Source organism: Erythranthe guttata, chromosome 7 (genome assembly GCF_056151865.1).
Source record: "Erythranthe guttata isolate IM_541 chromosome 7, IM_541, whole genome shotgun sequence".
NCBI lineage: Eukaryota > Viridiplantae > Streptophyta > Magnoliopsida > Lamiales > Phrymaceae > Erythranthe > Erythranthe guttata.
Window position 1 is genome coordinate 839817 of NC_142539.1, and position 21174 is coordinate 860990.

The 21174-nt window shown below is 36.6% G+C and overlaps 6 protein-coding genes across 7 annotated transcripts; 4 read left to right on the plus strand and 2 right to left on the minus strand.

Moving 5' to 3' along the window:
* Nucleotides 1-1092: 1092 nt before the first annotated feature.
* LOC105948606 (xyloglucan 6-xylosyltransferase 2) lies at nt 1093-3948 on the minus strand. Its single transcript, XM_012971827.2, has one exon. The coding sequence runs from the start codon at nt 2799-2801 to the stop codon at nt 1413-1415; it is 1389 nt and encodes a 462-aa protein (XP_012827281.2). The 5' UTR covers nt 2802-3948; the 3' UTR covers nt 1093-1412.
* HSBP (heat shock factor binding protein) lies at nt 3507-6497 on the plus strand. The gene is made up of 5 exons (XM_012971836.2): nt 3507-4624; nt 5446-5499; nt 5725-5748; nt 5841-5883; nt 6168-6497. The coding sequence occupies exons 1-5, from the start codon at nt 4622-4624 to the stop codon at nt 6305-6307; spliced, it is 264 nt and encodes an 87-aa protein (XP_012827290.1). The 5' UTR covers nt 3507-4621; the 3' UTR covers nt 6308-6497.
* Nucleotides 6498-7212: 715 nt separating this feature from the next.
* LOC148768950 (peroxidase 5-like) lies at nt 7213-8672 on the plus strand. Its single transcript, XM_088820529.1, has 2 exons — nt 7213-7532; nt 7724-8672. Exons 1-2 carry the CDS (start codon nt 7326-7328, stop codon nt 8486-8488), a joined length of 972 nt encoding a protein of 323 aa, XP_088676655.1. The 5' UTR covers nt 7213-7325; the 3' UTR covers nt 8489-8672.
* A 736-nt stretch (nt 8673-9408) lies between these two features.
* Nucleotides 9409-11134, plus strand: LOC105948597 (small ribosomal subunit protein eS21y). The gene is made up of 4 exons (XM_012971819.2): nt 9409-9567; nt 9934-10013; nt 10430-10562; nt 10913-11134. The coding sequence occupies exons 2-4, from the start codon at nt 9964-9966 to the stop codon at nt 10973-10975; spliced, it is 246 nt and encodes an 81-aa protein (XP_012827273.1). The 5' UTR covers nt 9409-9567; nt 9934-9963; the 3' UTR covers nt 10976-11134.
* A 1985-nt stretch (nt 11135-13119) lies between these two features.
* Nucleotides 13120-16329, plus strand: LOC105951693 (Protein phosphatase 2C family protein). 2 transcript variants are annotated; one of them, XM_088820532.1, is made up of 4 exons: nt 13120-13422; nt 13885-14962; nt 15436-15700; nt 15978-16329. In XM_088820532.1, exons 2-4 carry the CDS (start codon nt 13907-13909, stop codon nt 16103-16105), a joined length of 1449 nt encoding a protein of 482 aa, XP_088676658.1. In that variant the 5' UTR covers nt 13120-13422; nt 13885-13906; the 3' UTR covers nt 16106-16329. The 2 variants fall into 2 exon arrangements, with proteins under 2 accessions (XP_088676658.1, XP_088676657.1); XM_088820531.1 differs by having other exon boundaries at nt 13243-13422; nt 13873-14962.
* Nucleotides 16330-18826: 2497 nt separating this feature from the next.
* LOC105949673 (Heavy metal transport/detoxification superfamily protein) lies at nt 18827-20169 on the minus strand. Its single transcript, XM_012972992.2, has 3 exons — nt 20050-20169; nt 19871-19946; nt 18827-19790 (listed from the first exon to the last, which is right to left on the minus strand). Exons 1-3 carry the CDS (start codon nt 20098-20100, stop codon nt 18961-18963), a joined length of 957 nt encoding a protein of 318 aa, XP_012828446.2. The 5' UTR covers nt 20101-20169; the 3' UTR covers nt 18827-18960.
* Nucleotides 20170-21174: the final 1005 nt, after the last annotated feature.

A 21174-nucleotide genomic window follows, 5' to 3' on the forward strand; every position in this document is an offset into this window, starting at 1 on the left:
TAATGTTTGTTTCTAAACTTAAGTCAAAATTAGAACATTCTTTGAAAATTGCATTACAGATGCAAGTTGTAAATGGAAAACATGATTAATTACATTTCTAGAAATAGCTCGAGCAAGGAAAATTTCATTGATTTCGTTCTACGATTACACGGTCTACGAGATGCTGCACTTGGTGTAACTGCAAAGTTTTTATTTAGTAAAGAATTTGTAGTTAGGTTGCTAAATAATTTTCACTAATTTGAATATTTCCCATGTAATAGATAATATTCAAAATGAGGAATAAAGTAATGTGATGCCAAAAGCACCAAATTTAAGAAATGTGTCAACATTACATAGTGAAAGAATAAATCAGATGTTTGGATCTATGCTAAAGCAAAAGCATGTGCTTCCAGCTTTTGCTTTTTTTCTTTTTTTCCTTTTTTTTCTTGCTATAAACAATAAAGTTGCCAAGAAATTAGATTCTTGATTCAACTTTCCCAGTTGCCAACTTCATACCAGCTTTCATTAATCATCCCAAATTGTTAAATCTTGACTATTTTCCCAAAACAATAATAATAATAACAAAAACATGAAATTCTGTTATTACCAGATATATGAGTTAAATGTACAAAGGTAAAAGAATGATGTACTGCCTCTTTTATTTTACCTCACGTTTAGTTCGTGGGCTATTACACGAGAGCGGAGATTATAAATCGAACTAATGTTCGAATAAAAATCATAAAACTCTGTTATTACCAGATATAAGATATGAGTCAACTGTGCAAAACTAAAAGAATGAGGTATAGCAGACAACTGTATTTACAGTTCCGTTGCGGTTTATTCATACCGGAATATCAGCTTCAACTAATGAAGTTGAATAAACAATCTTGTCCCAAAAAAACGAAAACGCACAATAACTCATACTTACGTCGAGTATGGGAGACAGAACGAAGCAAGGTGAAATTACTACGAATCACAAATACGTAACCAAGACAACAAACGCGGATATGAAATGTAATCCAATTTGCGAAATCTTCAAGAAATGATCATGGGATGTAATAATTATAGCTTCTAAAATAGAAGCTAATTTATTCCTTAATGTATAGAGATCCATGACAATAAAAAAGGCAATATCCTTTTCCGTTTAGATTCATACGCCACGAAAGAGAAGAAAATAAATCGTAGTAACCGGTTCAAAATTATGTAACAGAAGAACTATGCCACATGTCACATGACAATTTTGTTGCTATAAAAAAAAGAACGAATACAACAATACGAGCACCTAAGAACACCGTGATAGATAACACGAAACGATAAAGACAAAAAACGACAACTAGTATGATCCAAACTCCAAAAAAAACCCAAATCAAGATTTGAATCAAACCCTAATCCATTCCCTTTTTTTTCAACTTTTTTTTATTATGTGCAATCAATCAAGAAGATGGTTCTACCTTCACAGCTTTAAACGCAGGGTGAAGCAATCCAAGCTCATCCCTCACTTCAAGAGGATTGCTCGTTTCGTTCCTAACCCTCTTCACTCTCCTACTTCCCAACGACTTATGAGTAAAACCGTACATCTGCAGAATCTGATTATCCCCGAAATTAAACGCCCGATCCATCTGCTTCAAACACCTTTCAACCGGATAATCACCGAATTTTCCGCACGGTTTACAACCCACAAAATGAGTGACAAGTGGCCATCTGTGGTCACCAAATCCAGGGTGATAACTCTCAATCATATCCTCGTATTTATCGACCAAAATCCCCCAATAGCCATGAAGATAATAGTGATTTTCGAGATAAACTTTATCTCCCCATTTCTCCTTCTGAGTAGCAAGTATATACACCATTGCAGACTGATCATCAGCTTCGAAAGTAGGCCTACCCTTTAACTCCCTCGTAAGAAGCTTCCCTGCTTCTTCTCGGATCTTTCCCTTGGGCCCCATAGGTGCCCACGTGTCAAGCATATCCAAAGACCACTGACAATTCCTAAGCAAGAAACTACCCGTGTTCAGACCGATCCAGTTCTTCTCGTCGTAAATCATTTCGTTCCACCCGTGCATAACGAGGTTGTGATCTTTGTACCTCTCCCACGGTACCTCAAAAGCCATGTCGGTGAACATTGCGTCACTGTCCATCCACCACAGGAACTCGATTTCAGGGTGGGAGAGGAGAAGCTTCCGGATCAATGGCAGCTTCGCCCAAAACCCTGCCATTTCCGCATCGAGCAAAGCCATGTTGTAGAAGATGTCGATGCTGTGGAGCCGGCAGTAATCGATCTTGTTTTTGATTGACTTTAATAGGTAGTGATCTCCCACTGGATTCTCGCACGGCTTCGGGGAAGAACCGGTGACCAACAAAACCCTAGGTTTTTTGTCGGTGATGAAATTGGGGTAATTAGGGTTGTTTGTCAGCCATTCGGATCTCTGCTGATCCCAATCGGATATTTTCGGGCCGAGCGCGTACGGTTGCGATGGATCCCGCTTGAATTCCTCGACGCCATCTTCCTCGTCCTTCAAAACCTTGGTTATATCAAACTCGGCGTAGCTGTTTCCGCCATTTTCGGTACCTCCACCCGGTTTCTGCTCCACGGCGGTCGTCGCCTCTTCCAGGACGCGGCGGGGCTCGGCGCGGCGGCGGATGTAGGAGAACGTTTCACGGATCTCGTCCAGATCCTTCTCCGGCGTGCCGAATTTTCCGGCGCCGAGATTTCCGCGGAGAACGACCACCGTGAGGACGAGGCAGAGGAGGGTTAGCTTACCCTTGCGGACGATTCGCTGGAATTGCCTCGCGTAGCGCGGGCCGAGGACCCGTTCCAACATGGCGGGCTTATTAAAACCCTAGCTGAAGAAAGCAGAATCCGATTTGGGAAGAAGAAAAGAGAAAACCCCAATTCCCGAAATTAGAGGGTTTTTCTTCAAGTGGAAAAATGGAGCTGGGAAATTGGGGGATTGGATTTTTCTGTCATCTAGGGTGAAGTTGTATATGAGGGAATATTGGAGAGAAAATTGGATCTGGTTTTTTATGGGGGCAAGGAAGGAATTAAGTGAAAAGAGAAGGGTATTTTATGGGAAGATGAAAAAAATTGTGTCGGTGGAGAGTGGTGAAAGGTAAGAAAGTGGGAAGAAAATGCAGAAGAAACGAAGAAGGTGCCGAGGTGAAAATGCAGACCGGAATTTCTTTCAAAATAGTACAAAATGATTTTATTTATTTTTTTAATTTATTTATTTTCCTGTTTATTTTATTTTATTTTATTTTCTAATTTTATGTTTTGTCGAATTTAGTTTATTAATGGTGTAATTAGGCGTAGCGGTGGTGGGATGACCTGAAGTGGGCCGGCTCTAGGGGCTGTTTGGGTCCGAATATTCCAATTGTGATAAGTCCAAATTGTTTGCCAATCAAATTTCAATTTTTTTGTTGGGAAATAAAAATAATCAATGGAGAAGGCGTCGTTGTTCAAAAATCGGATTTTTTTGGGATCGGAAATCACCTATAATATAAAATACATAGTGAGCCTCCCTTAAAACACTTCGATTGAGAGTCTCGTTACAGCTGTTAGGTAAGTGGAACTTGAGGCTCTCGAATGTGACCGAGTAGCTGAGAGAAGGAAACATGATTGATGTTGGAGTTAGCACTCTGACGGTCAAGTTAAAATCGATCGATATGTATTTTCGCAGATGGATTTATAATCTTTCGTAGGAGGGGGTATGCTTCTACTCATAATCTTCTCATCTGGACCCCAAAAATTCCTTAAAACCAAGGCAAGCATATACTTGTCGTCGCTTCCGTCATCCTTCTTACCAACTTTATTCCTTCCTCCGGGCGGTCCAGGTCATAATTCTCAGTTAATCAACCGCTCGAATGCCCGCTAGTATGTAACATGTTTAACATTTCCACAAGCTTTTCCCCTTTCATGTCTGTCGATGGTCAATCGGACATTAAATGTTGGTGTCAGCGCAATTAATACATCAACGTGTGTGCAAAACCGCCTGCCGGGATCATTAGTGCGCCCTTCCATACATGTCAGAGTCATTAATGAGTTGGACATGGCCGATCGCTACGGCACCCCTCCAAGCGCCGCATCTCAACTCGACTCTCCGTAGCGAGATTTCGTTGCTCGGACATTGCGATAATGACAGGTCTTTTGAATAGGTTGTCTTTTCTGGGCCGTGCCTTTTGGTGGGCCTTAGTGGGCTAGATCTCCCAGTAAATGTGTTTTACTTCATGGACCATCTTTTGGGATAAGAGATTTCGCATTTTGGTACAATTGTTGAAATTATTTAAAATAATATAAAATTCGAAATTTGAAAAATTATATATTTGTCAATTAAAAATTAAATTTGTGAAATTCTATAACTTGTTTCCAATTTACCCTATGTAAAAGCCCATCAAATTTGGGTTTGATTCGATCTGAAAATATCAGACGGATAATTAAAGAAAGATCCGAATATAAGCCCAGCCCAATTAGAGTAAAAGCCCATCTATTGAGAGACCCGGCCCGGCCCGGTCTATTTCATATTAGCTGATTTCAGCTCCTGCATATTTCAAAATTCAAGCTCACAAAACATTCAAAATCTCACAAAATCTCAATTCGGAGTTCTCTGCATAGGGCATTTCAAGCGTAGATTCCACTGCCGGTAAAATGGTATTTCTCGGATCTTTACTTTGGTTCAGATTTTATGTAATCTCGTCGATTAAGTGTTCGAATTTTTGTTTTATTTCCCCGTGCATTTCTGAATTTGATGTTTATTCTGGATGCGATATTTTTGTTGTAGTGTTAATTTGTGAAAATGTTGAAATAAATGGTTTAATGGAACTCTTCGTCTCTCTCTCTCTCTCTCTCTCTCTCTCTCTCTCTCTCTCTCTCTCTCTCTCTCTCTCAGTATACGGTTGATTTTTGTTTATGTTTTTTTTCAATTTTATTTGTTACTCACAGATTCGTGAATGTAAATATGAGTATGTAAAATGTTTAACACCTATAATTGGAAAATAAAAATTACGAAATCGAGTTCTGGTAGATCTATTCGGAACTACGGTGGATTGGAACAATGTAAAAAATTGTGGTGGTGTTGTTAATGTCTATTTAAGTTGGGATGCTTTACTCTGCTTCTATTTAGCAAGAAATTTATGATCATTAATGGTATATATTATATCACGTTGCCATTGAAATTGTTTCAGCGAGCGTATTACGAATCTTCGCCTTTTTTTTTCATTTACGAAGGATTTATACTGTTCCATTTTTAGAAGTTAATGTGGTAATTGTTTTCGATTTGGGGTTGCTGTGTGTTTGAATATTCTTGTTGAAGATTTTCCAGTTTACGGTATTGCTCGAACTTGATGTTCGCTACAATATAGTGGATATATAGTTATTCAGTTGGTATTTCGGTATTTTCTTCATGAAGTATTTTATTTTATTTTTTTATATTTTATTTTAACGTTTCGTATTCCTTCATGGTTTGTTTGCAGGATGGGCATGATGCGGACAATACTAAACAAAGTGCTGCTGACATGACTGCGTTCGTGAGTTCTATCCTATTTGAACTGTTATATTTGGTTGACCGGTGTATTCTGCAATCTTTATCAACTCGATGAAATTGAAATCTCTATATTCAGCTTCATGCATGTTTCAATATGTTTGCAGCATTAATTTTCTTCTTTTAATATTCTTTCCCGCTGTTTAATAAACGTTGACTTGATTAAATCGGTAATCGTACTTCTGCTAACGCGCATCTTTTAAATGTTTAGGTGCAAAACCTTCTTCAGCAAATGGTGAGCAGCTCGTACCATACTTAAGTCTCCATTCATTGAAGTTTACTCTTATCAATTATCATCCTAACTATTTCCTTTTCTCGTTTTTGCAGCAATCGAGGTTTCAAACAATGTCGGAGTCCATCATCGGTAAAAATATCCTTTAACGAGTACCATACTTTTATTCATTTTTCTATGTAACACAAACACAAATCTTGACATGTAAATGCATCCTCGTGTCATTTACATTGTTCAAACTGTCAACCATGCTTATTGTCGATTTTTACCAATTTGAGGGCTTTGTGCAAATTCGTACACGATACACTAAATGAAAATCGTGCATGGGAAACAAAGCACTCGTCACGCAGAATATTCGAATTTTCTCAATCTTATGTAACTAATATATTTATAAATATTTGGATTCCTTAACTACGTTGTACTCGATGAGATGGGAAACCGAATTGACGAGCTGGAGCAGAGCATTAACGATCTGAGAGCTGAGATGGGGCAAGAAGGTTCTCCATCCCCTTCAACTCCACTGAAGGGGAAAGATGGCTCCAAGTCAGCCGAAGATAACTAGTTACGCGTATATATTTTCTCGGCTTTTTTAAGGTTGTTGCTTTTGATTGTCTGTGATTTTTACTATGAGGACTCTGCCTGTTTTAATTCTGTCAATTAGTATCTAATTACCATTACCAGAAGATTTGTAGTTTGCAATGACACAAATTTGATGTGCATTTTGGTAATTTACTTGTTTGGTTTATTGTTAACATGAAAGAGTTATAAGCTATAACTTATAAGGGATGAATAGATAAAGTGCTGTACTTCATGATAGCTCCAATTTGATTTTTCCTATTTAATTAGGAAGAATCATTGTGGAAGTCTATTTGTGAAAATATTACAAACCCGACTAGAAAAGTGGGTCGGATGGCCGATAAAACTGACCCGTAAAAATATTAACAAGACGACTATATGTGTCAGTTAATTATCGATTGTCAGCCAAGAAAAGTGGGTCGGATGGCCGATAAGATAAAACCGACGCATGTGACAAGGCCGCCAACTTTGACATCATTTGCATACACCGACCGTGAAAATATTACCAACCCGACTATATGAGTAGATAATTATCGATTGTCGGCCAAGAAAAGTGGGTTGGATGGCCGATAAAACCGACCCATGTGACCGGGCCGTCAAAATTTGCATATACCTTTTTCAAAAAAAATCTATGGGCTGGAATTCTATGGGCCAAGGTTTTTTTATTTATTTAATAATTGGCTTGTTGCATTAAACAACAAGTTTGAACGAGTCATTGTTTCAAAATTCCATATTAAAATTCTTGATAGTACACTCACTCTTCAAAAATTATGTTTATTTTAATCTTGAGATTCAATGTACATTAAGAAAGAATCGTGTGGACGCCACACGCCTTTTCATTTGTTTATTATTATTTGCATGTTGCCAAATATTTTAACATTAATTAAACTCACCAACCTATGAAACTTCATCCTCTATAAATTGCATTGCTCCAAGGCTTGTGTCCTCCACACTTACAATCTACATCATTCAAAATCTACTCACACATATATACATAAAAGACTATGAAGTTTTTTTCTTATTTGGTATTTATATTTTTGTGCATTAATAATTCATTTATTAATTCTGCACCTCTGAAAAATGGGTTTTATCAGAAAAGTTGTCCATTAGCCGAGGCTATGGTGAAAGATGCGGTGAATCGAGCCTATGTTCGAGATTCTGGGATTGCAGCTGCTCTCATCAGATTGCATTTCCACGACTGTTTTGTTAGGGTAAATTAGTCGTTACTATAACTGTTTAAATAATTTTGTGTTATTTAATTTCATCAAAATTAGTAAGTATTTGTTGATTTTAGTTCCATATGTTATTACATTATATATATCATGTTCATTTCCATTATTGAAGTTAATAAATATTAATTTTGAGAATTGAACTATACATTTTTCCTTTTTTTAAAAAAAAGGGTTGTGACGCTTCCATACTTCTAGACTCCAAATCGGGCCAAAAATCCGAGAAAGAAAGCCCGATGAACAAAGGCGTACAAGGTTTCGAAGTAATCGACGATGCCAAGGCCCAAATCGAAGCCCAATGTCCAAACACAGTTTCTTGTGCTGACATCATAGCCTTTGCAGCTCGAGACAGCGTCTCGAAGGCGGGTGGAATTTACTATTCTACCACCGGAGGTCGCCGTGACGGAAAAATCTCCCTGATCGACGACCCCCCGAAAAATCTCCCCGGAGAATTTTTCAACGTCACGCAACTGAATCTAAACTTCGCCCGAAAGGGGTTATCGGTCGCTGAAATGGTGACGCTCTCGGGCGCGCACTCGATTGGCGACTCGCACTGCTCCTCGTTCAGCAAAAGACTGTACTCGTTCAGTGGGGCCCACGCGCAGGATCCCTCCCTCGACCCGACGTACGCGAACGACTTGAAAGGCCAATGCCCGAAATCGACCAACGGGTCGGATTTGATTGTACCGAACGATCCGACGACTCCGACGAAGCTCGATAACAACTACTACAAGAATTTGAAGGTGAATAAAGGGTTGTTGACTTCTGATCAAGTGTTGTGGGGTAGCCCTACAACTAGGTCAATGGTGAAGAGCAATGCAAATCATCCTAGAAATTGGTCTATGAAATTTGCTAAGGCAATGGTTCATATGGGCTCTATTGATGTTCTTATTGGGGAGCAAGGAGAAATTAGGAAGAATTGTAGGGTGGTGAATTAAATAAAATTGTTGGCATATTTCATAGTGTGTATTTTAGTGGATTTTCAAGAGTTTTAAGTTTTATTATGTTGTGAGTGGTATGTATGTGTGTAAGGCTTGCTTATTTTATTTTTCTATGTATTGTATTGTGTATTTTTTTTTTTTATAATAAAATTTAGTGTTACTTTTCTTTTCGATCAATAAATTTCAAAATTTTATAAGTTCGAATGATAAATTAAGGTGGTGTTGGGAAAAATAATGAAAGAGTTGAAGTTTGTGATTGTCGGGTGGTGTTTGTAAAAGCTTTTTTAAAGACTATAAAGTTAGTGATACGTGTTTATCAATTCAAAACGACAAATAAATGGAAATGAGGGAGTAGATATTTCTATAAATTGGAGGTGTTTCCAAATATGTATGCTCGAAAATAAACTTAAATAGCAAATGCAGGTCTACGTGCGTTTTCAAAAAAAAAAATAAACTTAAAATCTATTTATTTTTTGAGAAGCAAAAGCAAAAGCTGAATTTTCAAACACGTAAAAACAGATTATAAGCTAAAAAAAGCTGAGACTACCTTAATACTCAAATGGTTAAATAGCACTCAACCATCCAAATGGTTTGAACTTTATCCACGTGACCCCTTATACTTTCAATATAACCAATGCCCCCCCCCCCCCCCCCCCTTGTATTTTATCATAAGCACATAATCCCATTGTATGTTTTAAAATTTCATCTTACTAACGAGCATGATTATTTACCAAGTATAAATATCATAGCGGGTAATGTGCTTATATTAAAAGTACAAGGGGGTTATATGCACAAAATTCAAACTACAGGGGTGTCATGTGCAAAAAGCTCAAACCACAGGGGTTAAAGTGTTATTTACCGTATTCGATTTACTAACAATTTATTATTAGTCAATTGGGCTGCGAAATGGATCAATTAAGCCCATTTAATAATTACAGCATTTTCGATCATACAAATGAGGCCCAATAACTCAATTTAGGGCTCCTTTATAAACCCTAAGGTTTCGATTATTAGGGTTTCACTTTGCTTCTGCTGTCTGCTGCACGCTCTTCTTCACCGCCTGAGATTTCAATTCGGTAACTATTTTCTCTCTGAATTTTCATTCAACATCGCATCAATTAATGTATGTTTCTTCATGGGATCATATGATTACTTCTGTCAAAATGCAATTTTCCATTTTTTATTTTATTCAGAAGTAGCTTGATTTTATTCTGTTGCGTTGATTTGTTAAAAGGCTGAAATCTGTAAATGAATAAATTGAATAATCCATATGTAAATTCTGTTGAATCTATCATTTTCATTAGTTTGTTGTATGTGGATTAATCTTAATTTTTAAATTTTTAAATTGGTGTTTATTGAATTTTATTTTTTTTAATTTAATTTTATTAAGTTTACCTCTGTTATTACAAGCATTTATACTGTTATTTGGTTTGTTTTGATAGTTCATTTGCTTGTTCAAGACACCTATCAAGATGCAGAACGATGAAGGTCAAAACATGGATCTTTACATTCCCCGAAAATGGTATATTCCTGTCGACATATTATTTTTCGTAGTTTATTTATGAAATGTATAGTTTAGTGACACATCTTGTTGTGCTATTATCCGTAATCGTGTTCTCTAGGGAGCTATTTTACGCAATGATTGTTGATAATTTACTGAATCTATTCGTTGGGTGTGTTTCATTTTGGCGAATTGGCTAGTTATTATTTTCCAAATTTTGTTTATTAACTGTATAGTTTAATTACAACTCTAGATGTCTTACTATCCTTAATTACATTAGCTTGAAAACTATTTTAGACAATGATTCTTGATAATGTACTGAATCTATTCGTCGGGTGCGTTTTATTTTGGTGAACTGTAGCACCTGAATCGAGTAGAGTGTGAATATCAGCAATTATTTATGAAACACTGATAGTATTTTGTGAATTGTAATGCAGCTCTGCCACTAATAGGTTGATTACCTCCAAGGATCATGCCTCAGTGCAGATCAACGTAGGGCATTTGGACGAGAGGGGTGTTTACACCGGTGCATTTTCCACTTTTGCCCTTTGCGGTTTTATTCGTGCCCAGGTAACTCGTTTTTATAAGTAGTTGACAGAATTCATCGGATACTATTCTTTAAATGCAATGGTGAATAGTTGTAGGTTTCTTGATAGATATCGAACAATCGTTGTTCATACTTATGTAATGTTGTAGTTCGGTTTGGTTGCTGTTATTCAACTAATTGATATAACTATAGCTGAACGATTCTTTTATGATCTCATTGTTGTTACTGTAACAAGTTGAAGATATATATACGGTAGAACACTATCTTGAATTGCCCCTCTTATTATTTTTGTTTGGTTGTCGGGACTCGATTTTATAGTTGAAATATCGAGTTTTCTTGTGTATTAAAATATACTGTTTTTTTGGTTCCTCAGGGCGATGCCGACAGTGCTTTGGACCGTCTCTGGCAGAAGAAGAAAGGCGAAGCTCGTCAATAAAGAGCCATGTGTTTCACTTAGTCCAAACTTTGTTTTACCTTAAGTTTAATACTACTGATTTATGCATTTATCGAGTTTCACTATTTCCTTGTCAGATCTTTCGTGATTTGTAGACTATTCGAAATTTACCTATTCCATTCAACCTTTTTGTGCCGTTTATTTCACTGTTATCGCGTTGTTTAGATTATATATGTTGCCAATTAATTCGGGTGTTTGGTATAGAAGACACGATAACAAGTATCAAATATTAAACGTACGTAAAAAGTATCAAATATGACATATTTATTTGGAGCTCGAGTGCATTGCCCATGTCTGAATTAGTTCTTGGGATTAAAAAAATGCGTGTATTTTGTACACTGTAATAGGGACTGAAAGTGAAAATGGGGCAAAACTTAGGTACCAATAGTGCAATTCTCCTCATTTTGTCCTAATTTAGACATATTGGGATTCATGTGAGCTGCAAGTGACATTTTCTCGTTATTTGGTAACGGACATGAGACGGAACTTAATGTGTATTTTATCCATTTTTAGAACAATAAGGACGAAACGTTACATCGAGCCAAATGCCAGGGGTCAAAAGTGTAATTCTCTCGAATCGAAAGGTCGTATTATGCCTCTATTGAAGAGCCACTTGAATGGATATATTAGTGAATAGAAAATCAAATTAGTCAAAAGATGTATAGTTCATCAACTGCAGTTATCTTTGGTATTGAGAACAAATGAATGGTCACAAAGCACCAGATTCCATTGGCTTCACTTTTCTTATCTTAACAAATAGAAAAACCCCTTAATAATAGTCCACTTTGGAAAATCTACTAAATTGTAGTCCACATAATCAAATGCATGAACTTTCCATCCGAGCTTCGTTTGATAAGTAATCGAGTCGAAACAAGGGCATATTTGTAATTTCTTTTGATTTTTTTTAATAAATTATTTGAATATGTGAATGCCTAATTAGGATTAGGAAAATATGCACAACAAGAAAGCACTTTGGAGAAACAAAAATTGCTTTTCATTTGATTAATTTTTCAAAGGCCAGATGTTTTGCAAAAAGACAAAGGACTTGGAACCAAGACTTTTTTTTTTTTAATTACAATAAATAAATAATATGAAACAAGAAAGAGTTGTCCTCTTATTGTATTGTAATAAATTAATATTGCACTTGCATATAGGTACAAAATATAAACATTTTATACTAATCCTTTCCAGCTAAACATATTTCACAATATCCTAATGGTTGTTTTTGTAGTTAGTAGTTAGGGCCCAATGAGAATATAAACCTCACATCTAACTTTCTACTCAACTTAAATTATCTATTTTTTTATTTTTTTAATTACCGCCACACTCCGATGTAAGATCAAATTACAAAAAATCCCTTATGTTTGTGTAATTAAAAGTTCAACCACCCCTCAACTATGAATCTTCTTACACGCTAACCTTTGCGGTGTTAAATTTAATGGAATATTCTAGATTATTGGAATATTCTCTAGTTTGTACCGTTTTACCACATTCGAGATTCACATTTTAAAACAAGATAATCATAAGATGTGTCTCTTGACTTGTAAATATCAGATCGTGGTGTATTAGAAACTGCATTTATGCACAAAACGAGTACAAACTAAGGAACATTTCACATAATCTAGAAGATTCTGTTGAATTTGACACCATAAGTGTCGACACGTAAGAAAATTTCTACAATTACCCAAACAAAGACCGACTTTTTTCGTAATTTGACCTTAACTCAGTGGCTGACAGTAATTTACCCAACATAATTATGAAATTACTAATCTTCATTAAGAGAGATGTGTTGTACAAAATCTACCTATTTTTTTACTTTCTCATAGACTAAAGAATCTAAATTTTCTTTCTAAATAAAGAAAAAATCCCATTACAAGAAATTCGTGGTACGTGTGGTGTTCAAGAAAGCAAGCATCTGCAAAAAGGGTAAGAGGAAAAATAGTTTAAATTTTCAGTCCAACTAAGAAGAAAGAAAAAAAAAAAAAGAAGATTGAAACTTTATCTTTACGTATGTATGTATGTATATATATATATATATATATATATATATATATATATATATATACACCCACAAAAATCGACAAATAGTTGTCAAATAATTAGCGGTATAAGTGAATCTCGATATGTAAATTTGACCTTCTTTTCCAGCCAGAAACATCACCATCAAAATTCTCTCTCTCTCTCTCTCTCTCTCTCTCTCTCTCTATATTTAGCATTCTCCCCTTCTCACCATCAATCTTCTCTCTCTCTCTCTCTCTCTCTCTCTCTCTCTCTTCACATCTGGACTCCATTGCACTTTCACCTCAGTGTGTGTGGTTCTACACACAGTTCACATACACTTGTTCTTTTAGAAAACCCACTTCCCTCCTTTAAGTGCGTGTATCTGTGTGTACTGGGCTGCAATCAAGATTCAAAAAAAAAAAAAAAAGGTGCGTAGGGTGTTCGTTTTAATTTTAATTTTTAATTTAATTTAATTTATTATATATTATGTCGTCGTTTTCTTGCCATTTTGTGCTGTGTGTTTCTATTTGCTGATTGGAGTAATGGGTTGAAATTCTTGTTTAAAAAAAAAAAAAAATTGAATCTTTGCTGTTTTTCTTTGAGCCCTTTTGACACTTTGCCAATTACGGTGTCGTTTTTGGATTATCTGATTTTGTTTTTTTTTTGTATTTTGCATTTTGATTGGCTGTTTGACTTTGATTTTGAGAGAATTGATTGTCTGGATTACATCGTGTTGTAGACTAATTCCATTGGTTTGTAGTTTAATTTGTACACTGTTCTTCACCTCTGTAGTTTCATATCATATATTTTTAATCGTTGACCAAAAGTTTTGATCTTTGTTCTTGTTGTTGTTGTTTTGTTTTCTTGATCGATTATAGTTTCGATTTTAGTTTTCGTGATCGATTATCAACAATGATGATGCACGATGAGAGCATAAACGATTACGACGGCGAAATAAAAGTAAGTTTCGGTTACCATTGCACTGACAGCAACAACAACAACGACGACGAATCGTGGGCCCCACCGAACTACATCGAAATACCCGGAAAACTACGAAGAGCAAACAGCTCCTTCTCTTGCCTTTCCGGTGCAGCATTGAGTGCGAACGCAACCTTAGCCAACACGAACATATGCAACGGTTTAATTGGTTCCGAAATTCTGCCCACCCTCGATTCCCCCAATTCCTTCCGGAAGATTCCATCCTCCACAAAGCTCGAATTTCTATCCACCTCTCTCCAGAGCAACATGTCCAATTTGAGCTTTAGCCCTTCTTCCCCGAGCGAAAACCTAGATTACGACTCTTTGTTTTCGCTCAATTCGACTAGCGCACCTTCTAGGAGTGACAGCTTTCTCAATGCAATGGAGGTGCAAATCGCGGGCGGTGCCGCCGGTGAAGATCGAGTGCAAGCCGTTTGCTCCGAGGAAAACGGCTGGCTTTTCTGTGCTATTTACGACGGCTTTAACGGCAGGGATGCGGCCGATTTTCTCGCAGGTACATTGTACGAAACAATCGCGTCCCACCTGAATTTACTCAATTGGGACCTCGATTTTCAAGAATCGGACAATTCTACATTCAAGAACAATGTTCTAACTAGTCTTCAAAAAGCTGTCGAGCAAGCCGAGTTCGAGTTTCTTCACATGGTGGAGCAAGAAATGGACGACCGGCCCGACTTAGTTTCGATCGGTTCTTGCGTTTTGATTGTTTTGCTGCACGGGAAGAATTTGTATTTGCTCAATCTTGGAGATAGTAGAGCTGTTTTGGCTACGTATGATGGTGAGGGAATCGAGATGAACGAAAATGGAGGGCTGAGATCGGTCCAGCTCACCGATAGTCATACGGTTGATAATGAGATCGAGAGAGTCAAACTTATCAACGATCATCCGGACGACCCTTCTACGGTAGTGGGTGGAAAAGTCAAAGGGAAGCTTAAAGTTACGAGGGCTTTTGGAGTTGGTTACTTGAAAAAGGTATATACCATTTTTCTTCATTTATTTTTAATGTATTTACTATAACCATGGTTCTTGATTTTATATGTTTAAGTAGATTTGACGTATATAAACGAAAAAAATGAAAATCGGAAATTTTCCATCCCTATAAGTATCTACGTGTATCAAACAAAGAAATTATAACCATGGTTCTTGATTTTATATGTTTAAATAGAGTTGACTTTTATAAATTATATTCCTTGGTTTCGAATTTTTTTTGAAAACCCCTATTAGTATCGAAGTGTATCGAACAAGGAAATTCTAACCATCGTTCTTGATTTTATGTGTTGAAGTAGAGTCGAGTTATATAAATTGTATTCCTTGGTTTCGGAAAAATGGAAATCGGATTTTTTTTTCTTAGTTACACACAAAGAAAAAAAAAAATTGATGAAGTTTCCGTAAATTTTTTTATCATGTAAGTGATTGTATTATATATATATATATTTTTAATGCAGAAATATATGAATGATGCTTTAATGGGAATTCTCCGAGTTCGTAATCTATTAAGTCCGCCATATGTATCGGTCCAACCTTCGTTGACTGCGCATGAAATTTCGAATTCGGATCATTTTGTTGTACTTGGGAGCGATGGATTATTCGATTTCTTCACCAATGACGAAGCCGTAAATCTCGTGCATTCTTATACATCGAGATACCCTTATGGTGATCCTGCTAAATTCCTCTTGGAGCAGCTTGCCGCGAGAGCTGCTGACTCAGCAGGTACGTAAAATTTTATTTTGCTGATATTTTATTTGGTGTGATTGCGATTGATAACGACTTTGAGGTGGTGCATTTTGAACATTTACAAATATCCCACTTGTTTTTTGTTTTTGTGTAATTTACGGTGCTTCCGATTTCGAGTATTGACATCCTTCTTAAACCATTATCTGGAACAATATTTTAAATCTTAATATATCGAAATTCAACTCGCAACTTGCATAATTTATTAACTGATCAAAAAAAAAACATTAATTTATTATTTTGTCGAAATTTGTAGGTTTTAGTATGGAGGAGCTGATGAGTATTCCAGCTGGCAGAAGACGAAAATACCACGATGATGTCACCGTTATCGTAATTGTGCTCGGCACGAACAAACGCACCTCAAAGGCATCTACATGTATTTGAATGCCTTATATATATATATTTTGCAGCAGTTTGTTTAGATTTAAAAATTCCCTCCATAATTAATATTTTATCATCTGTAATTAGATTTTTTTTTTCTGTGTAATAAATATATATATTTTTCTGCATATTACAATAGACATTTGCCTTTTTTGCCCCCTTGTGTTTTGTAAGGGATGAAGTATGATAAAACAATCAAGAATCTTGATTGGTGAAGTTTGATTGAATTTCGTCGAATAGTTTTCGTTTTCGTAAGATAAAAATCGGGCTAAACGGAGTTTATATTCGATAGTAATACCCGAGAATCTGTCTTTGTTGAAAAGAAGAAATGGTTTAGCATATCTCATTATGTATATATTCTTTTCATATTTGTACTTGATTCCTTTTCATTTGTGCCTCTTCTTTATAGCTTCTCGACCTTTCAAGATTTGGGAGATTAAAAGGGCAAAATCGAAAAATATATATTATTTTGATTCTTCAGTGGCAGAATCAGAATTTTATTTTGGCGTTAATATTGGCACTGCTCGAAAAATAATAAGTCTCTATATACAGAAGTTGTTTATGTGACAACACGACCCCGTTTCGAGCTTCCATGACTCACTTTCATACATTCATATTTGACACTACATATATCATATATGTATGTATATGTATATATAATATGGTAAGATTCTTATGAAACTTCATAATTGGAAAGTCAAATGTGTTAAATTAAAGCCTATGAAAGTCAACTCTATGAATGTATAAGAAGAACAAAATGATTAAGGAAAGTCAAAAGATGAACTTAAGCATTTGCCAACCAGTTGTCATGTTAATAATGTTTAATAAGGTTTTTTTTTTTAGATTTTTGGAATATAATATGTTTAATTATTTATTATGCAGACAAATATTGGGGGTGAATATTCTGCATTGATTGGTGAGGCTGAATTGTTCCAAGTTTTGCTTTCACTTTCAATGGAGCTATATATTATTCATAACAAGACTATCTATATTCCTTCTTTAATTATTCAACTATTTATAATCACTAAATAAAAAAATAAAATATATTCAACTATTTGAGGACATATTCCTTAAAACAAATCCGACCTCAAGACTAGAATGCTCTCGCCTTCGTTTCGATCCGTGAAGTCGAAGCTGATGATTTTAAATTCATAATAACAAATTCATTAGACATGTACGTTAAAATTCGAATAGGGCAAGTTTGATTGCGAGTATCGTAGAATGTGAACAACATCTTTTATTTGAATTTTATATGTCAATTAATTATGAAATGGTAAATTACAACCACCTCCCTAAGGTAAGGTGTAAATCCAAAAAAATATTTCTTTTGAGAAATTACATTTAGTCCCTATAGTTTGTAAATTTCTTATATCCACCCCTACAAAAGGGTGTTTATGTAAAAAATCTATAAAATAATGTAATTATGGAATAATGAGGGGGTTTTCAAAATAGACATTACTTTAGGAGGCGGTTGTAATTTACCCTAAAAAAAATCCGTCGATACTCGAAATTTAGTAATTTCCTTCGATTTTTTTTGTTCTTAGTTTCCAGTCTTTTTTGAGGTTTTTACAGAAGGGTGAAGTATGGTGAGTAATTTGGTGGAGTCTAAATAACCAATTGTTACCCCCTTAATCGGTGATATCGGTAATGACTCGAGTGTGGCCGAGTCATGACCGATAAATGGTGCCAAGTGGGGATTGGCACAAGGCAGCCACACAACCGGCCAATGAGTGGTCGGGTGTTCGACAAGCATTCGGGGTGCTTGGCCGAGAAAAGCAAGGATCCGCTTGATTCAAGTGGGAACGGTGATCGAAAGTACTTGTGGCTGGCACGGGCGTTGCTCGGCAGCAAAGGCGAACAAAGCGTGGGCAATAATCGGCATGTGGCCGATAACGTGGGCAAACGAACGTTCGAGGGAAATCGACCACGACTTGACAAGTGTGGGCAAAATTGGCAAGGCAAGCAAGGCAGCTCGATGAGCGGGCGTGCCGATGACCGTGTGGGCAAAGAACTAGCAAGTAATCGGTAAAGGCAAGCAAACGTGCGGAAAAGGCAAGGCAGATGGGCTGCCTAGCAACCGGCCGGGCTGTTTGGGCCGTTTGGCGCGCACGGGCGCGCCCGGTGAAGTTGGGCTTCGAAAATCAGCCTTAGGGGCGGATTTGAGGGCAGTTATGGAGCGGTTGAGGCCTGGAAATGCATGAAAACTGCCCCTTATTACTTGTAATAGTTAGCCAAGTGTCATGTTTGTATGCTGCCATGTGTCCTTAGGTAGTTTTATGTGAAAACTACCTTTTCCTTGTATTTATTGGGCTATGAGTGCACAAATCCGAGGTATCTAGCATATGAGAGTTCAGATTGCAATTGTTGGGCAATTCTGAATGAGGATTTTGTGTGTGCACCTTAGTCTCCTTTGTATTCGTTGTGGGAATTAATATAAAGGTTGGGCATTGCCCGTAAACGTGCTTGTGTGTTTGATTTCCGCTGCATACTCTTGTATTCGTTTACGTGGCTGAAAAAACTTGTGTTTGTGCGTGTTTGTGCGAAGAAAATCGTGAGGAAGGCTGACTGATTTGGTGGGCAAATCAGGCCGTACGGGCGGAAAATTTCGGTGATAAATTAACCCCTGTAACACCAATCCTATATAATTTACTGAAAATTCTAATTAGCAATGAAATTAGTGTGCCACCTTCACATTAATTAGCATCTTAATTAGCTTAAAAACCATTAATGCAACTTTTTAGAAGTTAATTCAAAAAACATGGAAAACATTCCAAGTACCTCAAACAACACAAAATAAAATCCCCCATATGTACAAAATTACCACAATGCCCCACATTTTTCTTCTACTCCCACTAATTCTACATGACGTGGCAACCATTAGGGTTTTCATCACTCAAAATCTCAAACGAATCCAACGGTGCAGATTGGGCGGCCTGATAATAATCATCTTGGTGTGCATACGTGTAAGGCGATGGAGGCATGTAGTAGCCAGGCGCACCTGTTACGGTGGGGTGCACCGCATTGTAGCTCACCACATATGCTTGTTGATGATGAGGCGGCGGCGCGTAACTTGGTGGGTAATGGTACACATTCTGCTGCGTAGGGCTGAGATTAATCTGGTCAACGCCCTGGGTTTGACTGAAACCCACCACCTTCGGAATCGGAGTCTCCAATCCTGTGCTTGCCGGTGCACCGTTAGGCCCTGCGCCCGCATTATTCTTCTTTTTCTTTTTCTTCTTTTTACCACCATGCCCTCCTCCAGCAGCACCGCCGCCACCGTTGGGGCTGCCTTTCTGCTCCACGGCGGCCGGAGATTTCTCATTTGCCGGCGGTTTGTTCTCCGGCGCAGCAGGTTCGACGACTCCGGCGAACCTGACAGTTTGGCCAACACCACCATCAACTTTCACTTGAAGAATATTGTTGCTCTCGGCCGCCGCCGGAATATTCTCCTCGTCTTCCTCCTCCTCGGTGTTGTCGTCGCCGCTGCTCTTGGTGGGATCGTTTTCTTTATCGCCGGTGTTCTGTTTTCCGGGCTTCTTGTCCTTTCCGGCGGCGGGGGGCTTCTCCGGCGGCCATAAGTCTGCATGCTTGCCGGTTTTGACGAGCTTCTTGATCAGGGTTTGTGCATCAACGTTGCCGGTGACAGTCACTTTCTGCTGCTGGGATTCAATATTTATCGTGTAAACACCTACACAATTAAAAACAAACGGAATTCATTAATAAAAAAAAAAAGCTAAATATATATATACATATATATTATATACACACCTTCAATAGTTTGTAGTACTTTCTTGACTTTCCTTTTGCAGCCTTGGCAGTGTATCGAAACTTTGAGAACCCATGTCTGAAAAAAATAAAAATGAAACCATGTCATATCTTAATTTCAAGCACACACACACATAAACATATATATGTATATGTATATGTATCTAACGATTTGAATGTACCTGGTATTGAAGGGGGGTTTGAGAAGGTTCTTCTGCTTGTGTTGAAGCCATGAGAGAGAAAGAGAGAGAGAGAGAGAGAGTGTTTAGCTTTTCTTTTACCACAGAAGATGAAGATGAAGTAAAGCTCCCACTAATTGGTTGTCAGTTGTACTCTTAATTTCTGAAAATTACATTAATGCCCCTCCCCTCATACATCCTAATCCTTTTTTTTTAATTTATTTATTTATAGTAACTTCTGGGCAATGTTAGGAACTATTTTTATTTGTTTTTATTGTTTCCCCAAAATAAAATGGGATTTATTACACTTTTTAAATTATTTTCTCAAAACAATTTCAAAAGTTTCTCTCTCCTTCAGATATGATGTGACTGCTACAGTAAAATGATTTGACTGATACAGTAAAAAATGTTTTTACTAAAAAACAAATACACATCACTCCATCTTTCAATTTTTTTTTTCAAAAATACATTTTTCTAACACCTTTAAACATGATTTGACTGGTACAATGTATTTTGTCTCCTTCCAAAATACAAACAAACAATACTTTCATTCTCAAATTATTATCCCAAAACATATTTCCTCAAAATAAAATCAAAATAAGATCCAAAACGCTTCCAAACATTGCCCCAGTATTATTGTATCTCTATATTAACATTAGAGATGTAAACTGCACTAAATAAAGAAATTGTCAGGTAATTTTGGAATGTTTAATGCGTCAGGTGAATTTTGATAAATTGAATAATTAGAGTATAATAATAAATCATTTAAGTTGATTTTTGAACAGTTTCTTATGTATAATATATATGGGCTGCATCTTTACCCGGACCCGAATTTGGGCTCTAGGGTTTTTTGATCCAATCGTCTAATTTTACAAAAGACGAGCTTAATTATTACCCAATTCCTTTTTTTTTATAAGAAAATTAAATATATTAAGAAGGAACCAAAGAGTCAAAAGAGGATATACATTCTTCAAAAATAAAACCACTCTATCCATTTAGAGGCAGATATCTACACACAAAATTGTACTATTTACCTCATTATCATAAACACATGCCAAATAATTTACCAATTAAAATACTACACTTATCAAAAAAATATATATCTATATTTATATATATATAATTAAT